At 30.4% G+C, this 15,257-nt stretch overlaps 1 protein-coding gene across 1 annotated transcript; it reads right to left on the bottom strand.

Moving 5' to 3' along the window:
- Nucleotides 1–787: 787 nt before the first annotated feature.
- On the bottom strand, nucleotides 788–14,884 carry LOC100158737 (tryptophan 5-hydroxylase 1). The gene is made up of 11 exons (XM_001952766.5): nucleotides 14,663–14,884; nucleotides 9,513–9,605; nucleotides 9,332–9,448; nucleotides 8,213–8,426; nucleotides 7,766–7,869; nucleotides 7,604–7,671; nucleotides 7,380–7,430; nucleotides 5,261–5,406; nucleotides 3,882–4,144; nucleotides 2,728–2,957; nucleotides 788–1,833 (listed from the first exon to the last, which is right to left on the bottom strand). Exons 2-11 carry the CDS (start codon nucleotides 9,597–9,599, stop codon nucleotides 1,584–1,586), a joined length of 1,530 nt encoding a protein of 509 aa, XP_001952801.1. The 5' UTR covers nucleotides 9,600–9,605; nucleotides 14,663–14,884; the 3' UTR covers nucleotides 788–1,583.
- Nucleotides 14,885–15,257: the final 373 nt, after the last annotated feature.

Raw genomic sequence — 15,257 nt, 5'->3', positions numbered from 1 at the left:
TAGTATATATGATATTCAAAATAAAAATAATATAATATGTAAAAGTTGATGATTTCAAACAATTTGTGAATACCAAACAATGTTTTTTTTCGAACTAATGAGTAACGACATTTTAAATAATTAACATCCATGCTCATAATAATATTATAATTCCTTGAACCTATTAACCGATCGAATACAATCATAGTAAAATATACACACCAATGTACTGAAATTGCCTATACACTACGCCGGTACAGGTTTATAAATATTATTATTAAATTAATAAATAATAATACTATTAGCTATAGTTCAAAGACCTAACTATACAAAGGGTATCACAAGTTTTAGAACCGTTTTTTTATACGGAATTTTTGTGGGTTTTTTTTTGTTATATTATAGAGAATGAGTAAATACAACTATATTGGTAGGTAATAAATAAATTATAAATTCAAAGTATTTATAATCAATAATACAACTTACTCTAAACTGTTTTCTAAACGGTAAAACCTTACACCATAGTTCGGTCGTAAATATTGTAACATTGTTAAGTACTTTTTACAGGTACCACCTAATATTGATTATGCATATTTTACTACAATATTACTGGACATTTAAAAATACTTATACCAGATAAATATATAGGTATATGATATTAGGTATGTTTATATAATGTGATGAAACAGAGCATCTCTTGATTTTTAATATAAATAAACACATAACTTGACGTTAAACATTTAAATATTCTAATCGTATATAGTTATTGATACAAATAAAAATCAACTACCCGATTATATGATATTGATCGGTATTAATGTATATTGTTTTAATAATTATTTATTACTACGTACAACTGCATGAGTATGTTAATATAATATTATAATTAGTTAATTTGCAATCGTGATTAATTAATGCAACTCAGTACTTAACAACATAATCGGAAGGTAACACAATCAATAACATATTATATAAATTATTACATAAAAATTAATATAATTTAAATATTGTATTTATATCCGGTTGCACCAAATTACAAACTTAAATATAAAATATATTTTAAACATATAAGTACTCTTCGCTGACTTCCGACTAAAATATAATCACTAACAAATTGTAATTTTATTGTTCATGCAAAATCCCTATAATTCTGTTTTAACAATAACCTGTTTTATAGGCAACTCGTCTATGGAACTATAATGTGGTTTGCCGTCAATCCTATGTGGACACATTTAAAGGTTTCGGGTACAACCGAACTGTATAAACAGCTAATAATAATATAACGAGAAAACTGTGCAGCACAATAATAATCGCACGCACAGCGCGATGTGACTAAAAATAAAGCCAATAAAAAATATCTACGCGTCATAAATATTTCATTCTGGGGACAAAAAAATACAATCGACTAATATAATAATATGTAATACCGGTAAAATAACAATGTCGCGTTTCTAATCGCTCACTACGACTATGATTTAAGTCGAGATAATATTTTAAGTGTATCTAATAAATCCGCTGACTAATATTTTTTTTTTATTAAATAGATGACTGATTATAATTATTTATTCGCAAAGTATTTATTTAATCCAATAGTCCTCCGGGTGCCTTTACTTCTCGGGGGACTTTTCTGGCGAAACTCCGCTAACGTTCATTCCTTTGTGTAACATGTTATTGATGTTCTCCACCGCTTCATCTTCGGCGTGAATTTTCCTCAGTGCGTTGCTTACGATGCACAAGTCACCCCTGAGTTCCGACACTAAAGCCACGATCTTGTCCGTATTGCTCAAGATTTCCACGCTCTGCGTGTAAGGGTTGTAACGCACGCCAAACGGTTTTTGAATGCTATCGGCGAATTCTCTGGAATGAAAACAGATGTAAAGCTTTACAAGACGTAAAAATCATTTAATGTACTTATTCTGAATCAATATATTTTATTATTGAATAATTATCATCAAGGAGAGCTGATCAAATTATAAAACAATAACAATTTATTAAATCTTGTACAAATGCATTAAAACAATTGCAAATGTTCTACAGTTTATAAAATAATACTACACTTTTTATTAAAAGTTTGACTATTTAAAGTCTTCGGTTTTAACAACACATTAATTTTAATTCGTAAAAAATATTATTAAACTATTTATTTATTTTAAGATAACTACCCTACTACATTATAACTGCAATTAATATTATAAAAAAGCCAATAAAGAACCATGTTTATATTCAAAGTTAGAACCATAAAATATAAATATATAATAATACTCTATCTGCTATTTAAGGTCAAAAAAATTCACTGCAGATTAGTCGACAGCCAACGTATAGTTGATAATATTTTAGTCAAATCAATTTTACCAAGTTTTCAGTATTTCAATACTTAAAAATTTAAAAATTTTCTACACATCTGCCATATTTAGTATAGTACAAGGTACTATTTTATTTTTATATTTATGAATTCTATTTCGGCTTTCGAAACGTATGTAATAATATAACTTCAAGTCTTCAATAGTAAATATATAACCCAATTATTAATATAAACAATAGCTATTTCTCTGTATAGAATATTGATGCCTTAAGTTAAGTTAAAATACCTAAATATAGAAACTGTGTATTCTAACTGTTGTAACTGCTGGTTGGCTTGTATTTATATTAAAATATTTCAACAAACATTTTTTAAAATCGATATTATAGTCGTGTGGTAACATACGCGATGTATGCACTATACACGCAGAATATATTTGAATTATAAATCACCTCATTTTTTCCTTAGCTTCCTCAAATGTCTCACTATAATAGTAGGCATTTTGGTACGATGTTATGATGCATTCTTGGTGACACGTAACTTCGGGATCAAATCGCTGTAATTTATCATTGGATTCAATTGCATGCCGTAACTCCGCCACCGAGCTTAACAACCCAGCCCCGTAAACTTTCAGTTCACCATCTTGTTTGCACATTCCGAATTCTACAGTGAAGAAGTACAGCTAAATCGAACATAAAAATACAGTTGTTGCGTTAAAAAATATTACCCACATATCGTCTAAATGTAAATCAATGTGTGTGGGTAGGTGTATTCAATACGCATGTTTATTTCCTAACCAATCAGTGACCATTACATATATACCATTATCATATTATTATGCCACTACTACAGCTGTATTAACCGACTCCGTCCGGGTTAAAATTAATCCATCTATAGTTTTCCGTTTTGCTCCAGTCAAAAATCTAATATACAATACCCGTGAAAAACTCATCGTAACGTTTAAAAACCACAGAATACATAATTTGAATACTTTGCATATTTTGAGATACGCAAGATAGGTAAATTAAAAATAAATAATAATAAAAATAAGATCATATATTATTGTTTAATTGCAAAATAATTTGTTCAAGGCTATGTGGTAAACAATGTGTTTGTCATAATATAGGTGACATAGATAATTCCTAATAAATCCCTGACGCCTTTGTGTTAAACAGCGATACATAAAAAAAAAAATGAAAACATACAAATTAACATTATTTAATTAAATTGGTTATATATATATCAAGGTTCCATGACAATTACCAAATATATAATAAAATACAGAAAATTACATCCAGTTAGAATAACCATTTTATTTTTCACAACCAGTGGCCACATTATTTAAAGAGAAAAAAACTATTTGAGGTTTGTGAGCTGAAACAAAGTGCAACGTTTTAGGGAATGGATTTCGCGATGAAAAGTGATCCGTCCAAGAGGTCTTTGAATAAATGCGCAAAATTCGGTTGCAATTATCGGCCAAAATTATTTAAAATCTGTGGATTAGTATATGAGGAACATCATCGCACATAGCAATTTGATTTTGTATTAATTTATGTATTAGAAGTTATGACTAGTAACCATTAAACAACGTGCATGTGCCGCTCACCGTTGCTAACTTTTCAACGTCCTCGTCACTGGCTCCCAATGAATTGAGACCCAGTTCTTGCGAGAACTGTGCGAACGTGGGATTGGCCAACAGTGGCATGTGGCCCAACAGCTCGTGGCAACAATCCGGTTCCGGTGTGTAGAACGGATCCGACGAATGCCTCATATACTGCGTGCAATGAAACACGCGGAAAGCCAGCCCGGAGAGGAAATCCCTCGGGGACAAGTACCCGGCCACCGGTCGCAACTGAAATCCGGTTTTGCCTAAAATACGTGCGCAAAAGTTAACCAACAATTTCCAATGATCGGGGAAACTAATATTGTTTAGCAGCGAGCAGATAGATCGTATTAAAAGGAGCGTGACATATTTGTTTTTATTGATTCTCCTTATAATACTATATTGCACAATATAATAGTATTTTGCTAACAAGATTGTTGCCAGTGGCGAATATTGTAGTATTTTTTTTTTTACTTGGTCATATAGGTAATATCAAATCTACGTGTCAGATTTAAATTCAATTGCATATTTTTATAGGATTATTATATTATTAAAGTTATATATTGTACAAAAAGCTGTGTTTTTTTCAGTTTGGTGAGTTCAAAATTTAAATATACTTTGCGTATTATAGAATTATTATGTTCAGATAAATTTGGGTCTTAATTACAACATAATATTGTTTCAGCTATTACTTGATAATGTATTTATAAAGAAATCATAAGTGTGGTATAACTAAAAAATACGCCACGCAGTGCCCGTTCGTTGGCACTTAGCACATGATTTTTGTCTCTTAAAATATTCCTATATTTAAAAGTACCTATTCGTTTAAAATCTATACTCCATCCCACGAAAGAAGTAGACCGTTTTGCGATGTAGACTGACGGGCGGCCGATTCGTGGCACTATTTCCTCACTATGTGACAATCGGTGAAAGAACTATGACAGTCGGAGGTTGTGGGAATGCGTGGAAAAAGATGAGTTAAAAGATACAGGGAAAAAACCAGAAAACTTTCCTTTTTTTTTCCAAAATAGTGATTTCGGTATCAAATTATTTGTGTTGAGGTATTTTATCTTTTAAGCGGTCGAAAAAGAAGAATAGTCGAGAGTTATGTTCACCGGAAGTTTAGGCATATACAGCTGGCGTACCTTAGAAATTAATAACACGTTTTCCTCGGAATAAAAAAGTGACTTTTCTGATTTTTCTCCCTGTACCTTACAGTTTTGGTCGCCGCCCGGTCTACTTCTCTCGTGGGACGGAGTATAGAGCAAGATACTTTTTCGATGTACCGAAATTGCCTATACAACGCGCCGGCCAATGGATATAACAACCTTCAGCTGGTTACAATCAACAGTAGGTATAACCGCTTGGAGCGACTCACTTACGTTTCAAGAATGTATTTACGTCTTGTAACTGCGGAATGTTGTCCTCTCGGTAACCGCAGTACTTCACCAGTTCCGGCCAGTTCTCCAAGTACTCCCTGCACGCGTGCTTCACATACAGTTTGTGAAGTTCACGCATCACAGTACCCCTGCGGCAAATCATAAACTATGATCTCGATAATTATTACATTAAGGACGATAAACAATAACCAACCTAATTGACTTAAAATATAAAAATAAATAAATAAATGATAAAAATCGTCTTGTAGAAAAAAAAAATAAGAAAAATGTGGAACCGAGAGTAAGGCAGAACAAAACATTATGTCACGTAATATTCTTTATTGGTTATATCTCGGAAAAAACACATGCACGCGCGTGTCTCTATTGGTATCGTTTAGAAAATCCCAATAGAAGTATTTATAATAATTTGTATAACATATATAAACTCGTGTATCGATTTCGCCGGATAAAATTGTTTTTGACGTTATTATTAACGGCGACGTTTCACATGCAGACGGTCAGACTTTATTGGATATCGCTCACCGTATCCTGTTCGCAGGATTAAATTCACTTCATTACGTCTTGACAGTTTTGCAGATTCGATTAAATTATCAATGCGAGTATTCATAAAATGCATACGTGTGCACATTTGCGTATATATAATATAATAATAATCAGATAGGTTTTCGCAGTAAAAGTGAGTATATATAGTATTATTATTATTATTATTATTATTATTGTCGAGTAAAGGCGCTGTATCCGGATAACTCAATAACAGTTTGAATATCGGTGTCGAATGTCGATACAGTATTGGACTACCCGACGTTTATTCGAGATAATCGAATTAATTACCGATCGAGCAAGCCATAACCACCGTGCGAGAACTCTGCCAATGAATACCTAACTATATATTTGCAAAAACAGACAGATCAGGAAATAGTATTAAAAGAGGAAAACAACGGTTCATTTTTAAATTGTCGCCACATAAAAAAGAGAACTTTACCTGTGAAATATCATTTTTATTTTTTCGATATTGGAACTACAGAAAAAGTTATTAAAGTCTGAAAAACAAACAAAAAATAATGTATTTTGAAATAATAAGAACTTTTTTTCGTATAAGTCATATCAAAAAAAAATAATGATATTTCACATACCTATAATGTTTTGAATTATATTGTCTATCAATTTGGAGTTTTTACTTTTACTACACCCTGAGTGGTTCTATCCCGCGCAGAACAGTTTTTTCTGTGTTGTATACAAATTTTTGACGGAGATACCACATGCGGATGTAACGTCCTCTTAATATTTGAGCTTATTATAAAATATTTTTGTTTAAACTGCCTCATTTATAATTTAAAGCAGATTTTTAAAATTAATGTATATTTTAAAATGTTTAGTGTGTATTTTACCAATTTTACTTCCTATAACTTTCCTGCCTAGCTGATAACCATATTATGCTTTCCTGCTTTTGGTATTTTGCTTATTGCTTTGTTTAATAGATTAAAAACGTGGATGAGGTCACGCATGGGTGAGGAAAGATTAACTGGCTTAGCTTTACTCAATACTCATAGGGACATAAACATTGATGTGGAAAAAATTATTGACAGATTTGCGACTGGTATAAAAGAACCACACATTAATTGTTTATTTAATATTGAATAAAAGACTGTTGAATTTTTGTAGGTACAGTTTAATTTTTTTTTTTATATATAACATATGTCTATTGACTAATTTGTATATATTGAAATTCTATGATACCAATTCGCCCCCTCCTTAAATGAGCTTCTGATCCGCTACTGCCTGAGACTGTGCATTTCACATTTTTTTGAACACATATTTATTTCTTGTAGGTATTGCGTTTTTCATATAAATGACTGTACAAATATTCTAAAATCTGTAACCTCAGTTTACGGTGTGGTAAAGTTGCTTTTTTTTAATTCAGTTTAAATCACTCTTACCACCTCACTTTGACCATGGTATAATAAAGAAAATGTGTGGAGATGTTTACAATTATTTTATGATTTTTTTAAAAAAAAAATGTTAAAAGGGTTACTGACTTTCCGAATTAATTAATACACTGATAGCTTAATTGATAATGATATACAAACTGAAATGTACGCACCAAGTCTTGATTTCTTCGGGTGTATACTGAACTCTTGGTATTGGATGTCCACTGAAACAATATCATCACGTTTTAAGTATCGAATCGAAAGTTTTAAAATAGTACACATAACGATATAATATTGTGTCGTATTATATCATAATTACTTGTGTTATTGCAGCAGACCTAATACCTATGGCCAAAATTGATTTATCATTTATGTCTGATATTAAAATTTTACTTACTATTTATAAGAGTTCGCTATGTGAGCGAATTCTACACGCCTTTTCCGATATACCGGATCCTTAAATCCCTGAGAAAATAGCGAATGAAATATTATAGACAAAATCTTAAAAAAAAATATAAGTATCCTCAACAACTCATTAAATTCTGTATGAATCACTTACTGGATGGTCAGCATCTAACTCCGTTCCATACATTAGAACTCGTTGAGCTTTATCTAAATCGGAAATTTTTTTCGGAAACCACGGAAGCTCAAACTCTGAAAAATCTTATAACGCAAAAATAACAGTTAAACAATATGATATAGTAATCAAAGTATATTACAAAATATGTTTTTACTAAAACCTAAATTTCGTTGTTTTATTAAATGATTGCTACAAGAACACCTAATCAACGCCAATAAAGGGAAAACATATTATTGTTCTTTTAATAAAAATTATAATAATTATTATAGTTATAAATTTATAAATTTTATTTAATTTTATTTGTTTGATAGTAAAATAAAAATTAAACATAATATAGATAGCGCAATGAGTTATTAATAAAAAAAAATGTAATGATCATATTATATAAAACAAATTAGACTTGAATAAGCTTAATTGCATTTTTACCAAAACTAGCCGTCGCTGACATCGGAGTAGGAGGTGGTACTTCAGCACCACTCTCATATGTCGCTAAATTTATAGCTGCAACCTCACGCTTCAACATCCCAGTCAACTGCTCCATTTTTTTATTGTCGCATTCCACGTCTACCAAAATTTCGAATTCTGATTTTCTACGGCGGGATGGTCTAGATTCAATGTGCAACACATTTACACCTAAATCCTAAAGAAATAAAATATGTATTTCGTATTGATGCTGTAGTATACTACAAATTCTGAGCGTTAATAAAAAAATAAATTAATTAATTATGATTATTAATTGTGATGGGAAATAGGAATTTTTATATTCTCACTACTAAGTCAATATCAATAATCAAATATGACCATTATTGAACAAAGTACAAACTATAGACACATACATTTTATATTTTGTATGATAGTCAAACACGAGTAAATAGTAATAATTAGACGACATTGTTGTGCTTTAAATTTAGTAGTTTGCTAGTTATAATAACTATTATAATGTAATATCTTTAGATCACTGAGGTGGACAAATAATTAATGCTCAGAACAGCAACACAAAGTGCATGAGTTATTTTTTATATCTTTTTTATGATAAAATCCAAAGAAACTGAACTAAGTACCTACACTGATTTTTCATGTAGTAAATTATTGTTTAAATATGTGAATTTGTACTTTTTTGTAAAGGGTTTGAATTTTGAGATATTGTCTTTAAGTTCCAATTGGAATTAACTATTTAATTTTTCTTTACAATTCATTTGTAATATTATATTGGATTCACTATAGGCGTGTAATTTAAAAAATATAAGTTTTTGTCTATATATTAAATTAACACATAAAAAATAAAATATTTTAATTATATTATTTTCCTGCCGTAGATTTGTATACAAATACACTCTGACTTAATCAAATAGAATAGTGTTAATAATTATGTAGATGGTTATAATTAAATTATTAAGTTCCGTGGAGTGTTCATCCAGAAATTAACTTTACATTGCTTGTTTATAATACATTTTGATTTCATTACGTTTGCTTTTATGTTAAATTATCTATATTGAGTACAATGAAAAATTTAATTTAGGTAATGAAATATTGAAATCTTCTTACTTGAAAAACTTGAAGTGCTTGTGCAAGTCCACCAACCCGATTTTTCAATGAGAATATTACAGAGTTCCTTGAATCGAATCTCGTAGGATCTGGTCGACCACTCACTGCAGGTCTCGACTGTAATATGCATGTTATTAAGCGAAACATTTGATTAAAATTTGTTAAAATTAGTGTATCATACAGCTGGTGGAGATGCTTCTCTCAGAGTCCAATCTTCTCCAGTTCGGTAAAGCCAAAGACCAAGGAGACTTTTTCCAGAACCACTCATTTTGAACTTCAATTTAAAAAAAAATATATAATTTTTACTGAATGATATTCATAAATATAAACATACATTTTATAATAAAGAATCCAAATATTAGTCAGTAAATTCCAATTATATTACTTATGTTAGATCAATTAAAACATAATAAAAGGTTTTGTTTTATGTTATTTATAGTGATTCTACCCATGCATTCTATTAAATGCAGTGACCTGCTTACTCAGTTTTTATGAAGAGTGGATGAAATATTTTTTTTAATAACTGAATTGTTTCTACAATTATAATAACACAATAATAATACATATGACTAAAATGTTACATCCATGGGTTTTGAGGATGCGATTCCTTCACATTGGTCGAGTGAGGTCATGCGCTGCGAGCTTTAACATAATATATATATTATATTCTGTATTATTAGTTAGGAAATACTAATTGATAATAAGCTGAAGAATATTTCAAGAAGCACAATTAAAAAAGATGGAATAATTTGCTCTATCTGTAAAAAGGAATCTTATTGATATTACTGTCAAGGTTTCAATGAAAATGGATTTTTTTAAATGTTGAATAACACAAAGAGCAGATGGGTTATTTGGAGCAATTGCAAGACGGATTGGAAAAATAAAACACAGATTAGTAATGATAAAGGTAATAATATTCAACAATAAACAGAATCGATCAAATGTATGACCAATAAGTTTGATTAGTTCAATATTACAGTAGGAAAAATACTGAACGAGACGAAAGAAATTTACCAAGTATACTCACTCCAACTTTTATCCTTTAATAATGCATTTTTTTAAATTCCAAAGTCTGAAAGACCATAATATTGTCAATTACTTAGATTATTTATCATTTAAATGAATATCCTGTGGTGATGAAAAATTATTTTTTTCAAATAAGTATCTTTTTTTTCTATTTTAAACTGTTTAGCAGATCATTTTTGGAAAATTTTAATGCTTCTAAATCGAAATTCAAATGAGAAGATTCTGAGTTATCAATGTTAGAGGATAATAGTCGATATTAAAAAAGCAGGTAAGTGGATGTCGCTCTGCTGTACAGTGGTTACAAGTTGGTCATTGTATAATGGGTTGTATTAGACTTGAATTCAATTATAAAATATCATTGTATAAGAAAAACGATTCTGAGCGGAGACGGTTTGTCAGTCTGGATATTTTATGTTGTTATTATTTATTTTATCATGTAAGTTGAATTAATATTATAATATTATAATTTTTTATTCGTTTCTATGGTGATAAACAAAGCGTTAGAAATTAAAATCCCATTTTTAGCGTTTTTTCGTAATTTTTCGGTGGTCTTTCCCGTGGCATTAGATAACTATCGAGAAAATCGGAAAATGACCTCTTTAAAGTACCATCTTGATCCAATTTTCTAAAAGATAAGGTACTATATGTTGAAATCCAAGCACTCCTTCTGGTAGAAATTTTGTATACAGTATATAAAAATAAAACATTACTAATACGCGTTACCTGATTGATATTGTGATATGATTAATTTGGAATTTATTATTGATACCTATTATAGGTCAATTTTTTTTAAAAACTATAGATAAGTATACCTATAATAGGTATGTCTAATACCTAGACTGACAAACCGTCTCCACTCAGAATCGTTTTTCTTATTCAGTGATATTATATCATTGAATTCAAATTTAATACTATTCATTATACAGTGACCCACTTGTAACCTACTGTACAGAACAGCGACATACACTTACCCACCTTTTTAAATTTATTATTATTGTCTATACAATATATTATATAAACACGCGTTTGGAATGCTCACTCTGCGAGCGTGCTAAATCCCAGGTTTCCAAGCGTATTTTAGAATTATATAACGTCTAAACTACAATTGCATTCACAATCTAACAAAATTTATGTTTTTCTACCTACTTTTTTATATTGGCTAGTATATGAGTCTATATTAAATACTCATATTTTGATATTTTTAATAATGGCTAATATGAATTTACTTTGAGTATAACCGTTATTAAACTATTTATTAGGTCAACTGTAGTATTAAAATAGTTATATTCTAGTTAAGTGTATTTGTAGTTTTTTGTTTTGAATACTAATATATTATAATGCAAAAATTAATATCAACAATCGTAACAATGTACTGGTAAATAACAGACGGTTGAACGACACAACAGGGGTATAAGGTATTTTAAACGTATGCTTAGCAATCTATAATGAATCTTTCATTCTTTCATTTTTTGTCGTCTATAAACATAAAAACTATTAAACCGTTTTTAATAAAAATTATATGAAGACTACTTGAGATTCGAGGAGGGTTTATAATTTTGTTTTTTTAACGAGAAAATTACTATAGGGTCACTAAAGTGGCTCACATCACACGCATTTTGTATCGGCTCACGAAAATCGAATGTTTCTGATACTAAAATAGTTATTATAATTGGATATAGTTTTCTGTTTTATATTATATTTTTTCATTTAGGCAAATAAAGCTATTATAATAGTTCTATATACGCGCAATGGCCATGTTAAATTGAGTAACGACTATTATGAATATTATATGAGGCAAAGTTTATAGTTGATGTTTATTTAATAATATAATACTCGACCGGTTTTAACAAAAAGCAATCCAGAATATTTCACCAGAAGCAAATTTGAATCGATGGTTGGACAGACGATAATAGATAGTCAGCTAATACAGACATTACTAGTCAGGATATATATAAATGAAGCATACGCTGCAAGTAAATTAATGCAAATCCACAGTTTTTGACAATTGTCACCAAATTTTTCACACATATGATTCAGGATTCCGTGGAGGGGCAGGGTCTCGTAAAAATATCACTTAGAATAGATGCCACTGTTAACAGCTAATAACTATTATTCTACATAATGTATATCATCTTTAAAAGACAAACAATATCTGTAGCTATGACCTTTATGCATTCCTAAGTCATTCATCCGATTGCGATGAACTTTGGCACAGAAATATATTAAACCAAACTGGTAGGTACATATGTAAGTTCATAAAAAGATTTTGTCACGAAAAAAGGTAAATAAGATGTCCACCTGGAGAAGTTCTCTAACATGGGTAGATTATACCTATCTGATAATATACTGCTCGCATAATCATAAGCGAATCTCTCGGACGACGCTGACCGGGATGGCTATAAATTAAAATATAATATAATTTACACTTAAAAAAAAATGCTTACACAGCCCATGCTGTCATGTGCAGCCCACACTCAAAAGGAGTTGAAAAATCACAAAAACCTAGCAATAACAACGCATTGACGAGTACACTAGTTTACCTATAATATATAAATTTGTGTTTGCCCGTCTATTCGTTTATTAGCTAAAGATTCAAAAACTACTGGGACATTTTCAACAAAAGTTATATCAATAGATTCCCAAAGACTTTTATGGTGTTTATAGCTTATTTTTTTAATCTCTATAGGATAGCTCACACATAGGTACATTTAGTATTCAACATACAAATATAAATTATGTTCAATATAAACAAATCTTTGGCATGGCTAATGCCAGGCGTGACATTTAGTAGGCAAACGTGTAGTGAAGCCACCAAATTTAACTTGACTTAACTGAGACAAATACTTTTTGTATAATTTTTATGGGAAAAACCACACCTTCACTGCCAACCACCAGTTATAACCATAAATAGTAACATACTATTCTTCAATACATATTAACAAAAAACCCTGTTTTACTCTATATTTGAATTTTCAAAAAAAATACTAAATAGCAATTCATTAGTAAATATTTATAAACATTTCTCATTTCTTTGTTTATTTTTTTCTCTAAGAAGGTAAAAAATGTATTAAAATCTTACAAAGTATAAACTGTGAGGTTTAAATGTTCACAAAAGGAAAACAGTTATTTCAGTAAGTCTCGAGTCGTGTAATACGTAATAGATAACTAAAAACTTCTAAGGGATAGAGCATACCATGCAAAAACCAATTTCATATACCGCTTAATGGCTTGAATAGTTTTGTTTCGTTTTCGTAACCCAATTAACTGATAATATTATACTAGTACACAATTACTTCAAACCAGACGCTTTTCATAAAAGTCCGCTAATTACCTGTCATAGGTATTTATTATTCTTTTGTGCAAAAACATTTCAATTCGTTCAGTAAATGGTGGTTGATGAAAAGATACTGATTACAGTACAAAAAATATGTAATCGCAATTAGTATTTAAAAATATATAGCTACATAAATATTATATTTAATCAATTTTTAGTGTTCGTATAATAATCGTTTCGTTATTCTTTTATTCATCAAATATATTGTTGATATTCCAATCAAACGAAATTTTCAACAAAACTTCTATAAATAAAATATGGATATGACAAGTTTACAAAACCAATACGTGTATAGTGTTTATTGAATATTATGTAACTATGTAAGTATTCATTAAAACGTAAATCGAGATTTACTTTTAGGTAGGTTCAATTGCAATAAATAATAATACTGTCATAATTTCAGATACATGAGGCTATATTTGACTATTTAGAACTTATAAGATCCCATATAATTTGTTACTAATATACAATCAATTTTTCAAAATTCTTTTATGTAGGTATTGGTTTTAAATAATTGTTTTCACTGTACATACGATATTTTATTTTTTTGGTTTCTAATTACCTATAACCTATAGTATTATCAAACTATTCGTTTCAGAAGCGATGGAGTGCCCAACACCTGTTATCGGTAACTTATATTTTTTTTATGTCTTTTTATTTCTTACATTTCAAGTGGGACAAATTTTTATGTTCATACAATTGTATAGGCTCCTCGATAGTAATACTTATAATATTTATTCAAAAAAATGTGGAAGGTGTGTATAGGCATATTTTATAGAATTCTCTTATATTTTTAGTTTAGGATTAAAATAATAAAACCAAACTTTGGCAGGTAAAAGCTGCTTGCGTATAATATTATCTGAAGACGGAAACCAGTGACTATATGTCTATATATTATATTATAATTATGTATAACAATACTTATAACGATGGGTAATAATAATATAATAAATAATAAAAATTATACTGACCTATTTCGGTGACGGCGGCGGTAAACGCAACAGTTTTCCCGGACGTCCGGCGATTCGGGAAGCCGATGACTGTTTACCTGTGGCTACGACGACTACGAGTCGCCAAATCCAGAGAGGAAGAGTTACAGTGAGCGAGAGAGAGGGACCGCGAACTCCGGAGTCTTCGGCCGGCGTCGGAGGGCGGAAACCGCGGCTCCACGAACTCGATCCGCCGATTGGCCGATCCGACGCCGCCTCACAGACTCTTGGAGTGTTCATAAAAGTGTGCGGCAGTGGTATAATAATACGGGTTATAGGTATAGTGTGCTCGACTCGGCGTTAATGTATGGTAAAAGAATTCCGAAATGTAACACAAGAATCGTTTTATCATTCTCCGCTTTTATAATATGTATTATATTATATTATTATCGCGCGATCGCTCTTGTCCGCGTGTGGTGTATACGTATGCGCACGCGAAGGGCTCACCGGCGGGGAGTGTTAGGTCTCTAGCCACTCGAATTTCATTAATTCCGCTACGTTTGGCCCGCGATATATCTGTTCGGCGGATCTCGACGAATCCCGCAAAGTGTATAATATAGCGTATGCAGTAGGTATA

The sequence above is a fragment of the Acyrthosiphon pisum genome, chromosome A2 (assembly GCF_005508785.2).
Source record: "Acyrthosiphon pisum isolate AL4f chromosome A2, pea_aphid_22Mar2018_4r6ur, whole genome shotgun sequence".
NCBI lineage: Eukaryota > Metazoa > Arthropoda > Insecta > Hemiptera > Aphididae > Acyrthosiphon > Acyrthosiphon pisum.
Note: the sequence above shows the minus strand (reverse complement) of the source record. Positions and strands in the feature narration are given on the sequence as shown.